Genomic DNA, 6,445 nt, shown 5'->3' on the forward strand with positions numbered 1-6,445 from the left:
TCATAATAAACGTGATTTGATTCGAACATTTCATCAAATCATGAGCGACAATAACAATAACATTGGAGCTCAATACAATAAAGGCGTGAAGTATTTGCAGACTTCTCAGGTGTGTTGGAACCATGACAACCTATAACTTAGGGTAGACTATAATTTTGCTGAGTGAGAGAAACGGTCGTGTCGAATAATCACAATATATGGTATAATTCGCTTGGTTAGGCCAGTGCAGTTGTTGAATCATGGCAGTTCACCGAATCAAGAATAGAAAAGTAGATACGCCGTATTCCATGCCATGTTTAATCATGTGTAGCCTAAATCCAGGGTTGCAATTTGTAGGTATATATGACAGTTTGTTTGGTTGGGCCAGCAGTTGAATCATGCAGCTCTGAGCTCACCGAATCAAGAGTGGTAAAGGTAGTACGTTCGTATAATTAGTATATATGTATTTGATATAATTAGTATTAGGGTAACATTGTCCGTATATGATTGGGATAATATATGATATAATTAGTATATATTTGATATAATTAGTATTAGGGTAACTTGGTCCATATTATATGATTGAGGATTCCAGTAACTCAAATGTTCCGGGGCCCGAATTTTTTTCTGGGCAAAGTAGCACACTGTTTAGAATTAATTATGTTTACGAGTAACAGAACAACGAACAAACATTTAATTTGAATTCAGCTGATGTGTTAATAAATATGAAATTAACGAGGTGAGCTGAAAACTTTTATTTTTTAGTCTGAACTAATAAATCTGAAAGTTATAAGAGGTAGAATTAAATGTTATCATGTAATCCTGCCAACTACTTAAAGACGTCCGTGGGATTTTAAAAGCCACTGCTGCGATGTTGTGTTCTTCCAGCCCAAAGTAAAAATATATAGAGACATCCTTTAAATCTTTTCAATCTTTATAGTAAAAAGAGGAGACGTACTTCGGGTAATGAATAATGCTTTGATTAAAATGAGGAATAATGTAGTCCTTGGGGCGCGTCTGACTCTCCATCACAAGCCCGAAGGCAAGTGAGCGAGAGCCGGCCAGGCCAAGGTACCAAACGCGTTTAACTGGAAATTAGTGCTTCTCTGAGTCTTAATTCTTTAAGACGCAAAGTTTTTATACCTTGGCGCTAGTCTGCATGGCGTATACAGTAGTCAGTAAGACCGACCTTTTTATCCCACAGAAAATTATTAGTACTATAAGTATAATGTAATAACAATTTTCTGTGGGATAGAAAGTTCGGTCTTACTCATACTGACTACTGCATACGTCATACTGACTTGCAGAACAAATACAATCTTGAAGTTATTAACATCTGACAAATTTGATGAAGGAGAAAAACTCTGCATCCTAAAAGTAGAGAACAAATAGATTCATGGAAGCACTAATTTTCAGTTAAACGCGTTTGGTAACTTGGCCTCGCCGGCTCTAGCTCACTTGTCTTGGAGCTTACAAGTGTTGGAAAGTACTACATTGTTCCTGATTCTAGTCAAAACAATATGCATTGCCCGAAGTACGTCTCCTCTCTGTACTACAGGATGGAAAAGATTTAAAGAAATACTAATAGAATTAGAAGAAATAAGTAATAAATCTAAAAGTTATAAGGAATAAAACAAGAAATACTGAAAGTCGGAATAGGGTTAGAGCTATTATATGAACTGGAGGCACAGATAACTGATTAAAAGTAAAAATGTATGTAAAATGGTCGACCCCAAAACCTGCACCAAACAGATTATACGCAGAAATGCTAGGACCACATTGATAAGACTAAACCTAAAATAATATAAAATAAATGGATCTCCGTTTTTAGGTCCTTACGTAGGCTCCTGTACAGACTTTATTGGTAGTACAAGTGTCTGATTGATAAACTTGATTTTACTGATGAAAAAAGAGGAGGAGTAAGAGGAGTTCAACTTAGAAATTAGCTGGTATTTTCAAGGAGAGGCAAAGAAATATTAAAATAAAACTAAAAGGTGCGGAACGGGTATTAATAATTCGTTCTTAATCATTCCTTTGTTTACGCATTACCTATTCATATAAATTTGTAGTGTTATAATTGGTTATATTTATTTGTATTTCCATAGTAAATGAAAAAAAAAACAAACCATGATGTATTATTACTATTGTCAACATCGCAACATGTACTAAGCGTTTTATTGTGCCCGAGGGACTGGATAAAACCGGAGTAACGTAATGACTATACGCTTTATCTCTGTTTATTATCCTTTCAGCATTCGGACATTTAACAATAATTTAATAATTCCTCCTCTTACCACTTGCCACTTTACCGATCCTTCAGTCCTTCATCTTTCCCCGGCATCCTATTCCTTGAGGGTTGCCACAACCCAGAGGCAGGCAGTTGCCACAACCCAGAGGCAGGCAGTTGCTACAACCCAGAGGCAGGCAGTTGCTACAACTCAGAGGCAGGCAGTTGTTACAACCCAGAGGCAGGTAGTTGCCACAACCCAGAGGCAGGCAGTTGCTACAACCCAGAGGCAGGCAGTTGCTACAATCCAGAGGCAGGTAGTTGCCACAACCCAGAGGCAGGCAGTTACCACAACCCAGAGGCAGGTAGTTGCCACAACCCAGAGGCAGGTAGTTGCCACAACCCAGAGGCAGGCAGTTGTTACAACCCAGAGGCAGGCAGTTGCTACAACCCAGAGGCAGGCAGTTGCTACAACCTGCAGAGGCAGGCAGTTGCTACAATCCAGAGGCAGGTAGTTGCCACAACCCAGAGGCAGGCAGTTCCCACAACCCAGAGGCAGGCAGTTGCCACAACCCAGAGGCAGGCAGTTGCTACAACCCAGAGGCAGGTAGTTGCCACAACCCAGAGGCAGGTAGTTGCCACAACCCAGAGGCAGGCAGTTGTTACAACCCAAAGGCAGGCAGTTGCTACAACCCAGAGGCAGGCAGTTGCTACAACCCAGAGGCAGGCAGTTGCTACAACCCAGAGGCAGGCAGTTGCCACACCCCAGAGGCAGGCAGTTGCTACAACCCAGAGGCAGGCAGTTGCTACAACCCAGAGGCAGGCAGTTGCCACACCCCAGAGGCAGGCAGTTGCTACAACCCAGAGGCAGGCAGTTGCTACAACCCAGAGGCAGGCAGTTGCCACAACCAAGAGGCAGGCAGTTGCGACAACCCAAAGGCAGGCAGTTGCTACAACCCAGAGGCAGGCAGTTGCTACAACCCAGAGGCAGGCAGTTGCTACAACTCAGAGGCAGGCAGTTGTTACAACCCAGAGGCAGGTATAGAGCATCTCTGTGCTATCCTCTTGTGGGCCACATAGGTCCAATCTCTCTGTTTAAAAAAACCAAAAAAACCAACCCTAACCTCAGTAAGATATTGATGAGATGAAATGAGGTATTTGTATCGGCCCGCCTATGATTAACAAACCAACACAAGCAAGGTTACTGATTCTAAGTCTAACAGCTGAATGTGATCACTGAGAGAAAACATAATGAAGCAAACGTTATTAATTTTTTTTCAACCACACTGATGCAATCATATTATAACATTGAACATGTTATAATCACATATTTTTATTATTATACAGTCAACAATCCCGCAGTGATATTGATACACTTTAGCAGAAAAGGTAGAACTTGAAGTAATTAATTAAAAGAAATCTCTGCGGAGACTCCAGGAGCAACGGACTTAACACTAGTTTTACAGTTTTACTAATACAATTTAACTGTATAACAAAACGTTGCAACAAGAATATTTGCTCGAAAATCAAGAATTTTTACAAAGCTGCTTTAAATTTCGATCACTGTTAAAGTTAAAATCCTTCCAGCAACGGAGAAGTAAGCTTTAAAAGTTATAGATTTCAATTTATCGTGACATAATCCGAGTGCAGAAATTTAAATTAAATTTCAAGTGGTTGAACTGCGATTCCCCTGCTTAAGAAACTTAAACCAATTTATAATAGCATGTTTATAGCAGATATATTACAAATAATTTTAGTTCTGATTACATAAAAATCGATAAATTTATATTTATATTTCTCATTAATGCGTCCTAATGCGTCCTGGTTAATGGACAATTGTTCAAAAAAAGCTATTATTTTGAACCGATATAACAATCACAAAGTTACTCACGATGACTTGACATGTTATAATTTCGAGATCTGCAACGCAATTCAACGAACAAAGCAGGATGCATAATTATAATATTGCTTAACACAAAAGATTTGGCGTTCAACAAAGATTGTTATAAAGAAAGCATTTTAATAACAAAACCAGACCAAGTCATGGTCTATTAGAAGTTGGAGAAACGGGTGATGCATACAAATCTGCTCCGACAAAAAAATGGAGGTGCCCGGTATATTGAGGTATCCGTAATACTAATAGAGAGGAACGGTACAAAGAGGTTTACTGCCGGGTTATCTCGAGGTTAGCTCTACGTTATGTGATGAGAAATTTCTGTTCTCTCAATCCACTAAGTAATGATATTCAGCAAGATCACGCTGAAATCTTTTCGTACCGTTTGTTGAGAGATGGAAACACCGCCGTACAGCTCATCATATCATACACCAATGTTTTCATGAGTTCATAATGTACAATGTGATTGTAATGGACGTATAGAGCACCAGAGAGGCTCCGGAAGAAGAGTTATAAAAATTGATTGAAGAAAAGAAGAAGGTCTTAGGAGAGAAGTGAATAAAAAACCTGGTATTTCTCAGCGAAAGCTTGCAATGCAATTCAGCTGTGATCTGTGACCACTGACCAGTCGTATATTTCTAAAACTATTAACATTAGACCTATTAACATTGACACTATCCACATTAAAAGACTCAGAATACTAAGTTGAAAGCGGTGACTGGGTGACATATATAGCAACTGGGTGACATATATAGGAACACCGCTGCAATTCTGAATTCTCCAGAGCAGCATGCAGTTTGCAAGGAGCCACTTTAACTTTTGTGCCCGAGCCGATCCAGACCGAGCTGTCACAATGTAGACTTCTTAGGGGTCTTTGCTTCTCATGCGTATCGAAAAATTAGGTGGCTAAAGATACAGATGCTCTGAAGAAGAGAATTTAAGCGGGCATCGAAACAATTTCTGCAAAAACCGTATTAGCGAATGCACGAGTTGTGAGGATAAAGCTTTTGTGAAGTCAAATTGAGTATTTTCAAAGTTTACCTTTGATTTTAATATTTTATAATTGTCCAAGGAACATGTTTCATTCATTTATAATGTAAAAATTCAAGATTTTACCAATTTATTAAAGGGTTTATGGACATAATCCAGATTTTATGATAAAGGAGTATATAATGTTTGTGTAGTGAGAAGCTTGGAGCTGCTAGAAGTGGGAGAATCAGAAAAATTAAAGGTGGCACGAGCTGGGTTGGTTTAGAAGCTTGAGGATGAGAAGAATGAAAAGTGGCACGAGCTGGGTTGGTTTAGAAGCTTGAGGATAAGAAGAATGAAAAGTTGCACGAGCTGGGTTGGTTTAGAAGCGGGAGAATGAGAAGAATAAAAGGTTGCACGAACTGGGTTGGTTTAGAAGCTTGAGGATGACAAAAATGAAAAGTGGCACGAGCTGGGCAGGTTTAGAAGCTTGAGGATGATAAGAATGATAAGGATGAAAGATGGCACGGGCTGGGCAGGTTTAGAAGCGAGAGGATGACAAGAATGATAAAAATGAAAGGTGGCACGAGCTGAACAGGTTTAGAAGTGGGAGGATGATAAGAATGAGAAGGTGGCACGAGCTGCTGAGCAGGTTTTGAAGCGGGAAGATGAGAAGAATGAAAATGCCACGAGCCGGGCAGGCTTAGACGTAAACTGTCCCATGTCCAGTCAGACAAGGCCAACAATTTCCCTGGTTATTAGCTAATAGGGGCCTGTCAGCAGCACCAGTTCCTCTAGCCACACTACTTTTTAGAAAAGGCGGGCTAGTGGAGAGGTGGACAGTGTCTGTGGTGGAGAGAGGGACCACGTGTTGGACAGAGGGACCTCCTCATTAGCAACAGTTAGCGGAATTAACACACTTGTTTGTGGGTAATTTACTTGAACATGCTGTTTATACGTACACTTATTATACGACATTTTCTCAACACAATTCAAAAAATTTGGGCCAAAAATACGTTATATTTTCTTTGAAACAGCAAAGGCCAAAGCCTTTTTCATTCTTGCTAGTTCGAGCAAAACAACGCCACCTTGATGCGTAAGGGCCAAGGGCCAAAGACGGTAGACTTCAATTTACATTGCATGTTTGTTAAAGAAAGCTACCGGCCAACTACAGTTCACTGATGAAGCAGAAGTGGAAGGCACTGCATCTTGACAACTGATGACACCTTCTCATTATCGTTTGGAGGTTGCTGCGCGTCACCATGGCTACCGAGTACCCCAGACATCGGGGAATTGTTGCCCAATTTTCCCGACTACCATTCCACTGCTCAGTTACTATGGTTACGGTGGTGTGCGAGGTGCGGACTAGACTGTAG

The 6,445-nt window shown here is 40.3% G+C and overlaps 1 protein-coding gene across 1 annotated transcript; it reads left to right on the forward strand.

Moving 5' to 3' along the window:
* The first annotated feature begins 40 nt into the window (after nucleotides 1-40).
* LOC134821362 (coiled-coil domain-containing protein 8 homolog) lies at nucleotides 41-3,251 on the forward strand. The gene is made up of 3 exons (XM_063832104.1): nucleotides 41-109; nucleotides 2,356-2,595; nucleotides 2,688-3,251. Exons 1-3 carry the CDS (start codon nucleotides 41-43, stop codon nucleotides 3,249-3,251), a joined length of 873 nt encoding a protein of 290 aa, XP_063688174.1.
* The last annotated feature ends 3,194 nt before the right edge of the window (nucleotides 3,252-6,445 follow it).

Source organism: Bolinopsis microptera, chromosome 9 (genome assembly GCF_026151205.1).
Source record: "Bolinopsis microptera isolate Bmic1 chromosome 9, MBARI_Bmic_1.0, whole genome shotgun sequence".
NCBI lineage: Eukaryota > Metazoa > Ctenophora > Tentaculata > Lobata > Bolinopsidae > Bolinopsis > Bolinopsis microptera.

Bases quoted from the DNA above. Each gene is read 5' to 3' on its own strand.
- LOC134821362 (XM_063832104.1), top strand. From the start codon at position 41: ATGAGCGACAATAACAATAACATTGGAGCTCAATACAATAAAGGCGTG. The intron at 110-2,355 runs GTGTGTTGGAAC...ACCCAGAGGCAG, and splicing joins AGTATTTGCAGACTTCTCAG to GCAGTTGCCACAACCCAGAG. The intron at 2,596-2,687 runs GTAGTTGCCACA...TACAACCTGCAG, and splicing joins TTGCCACAACCCAGAGGCAG to AGGCAGGCAGTTGCTACAAT.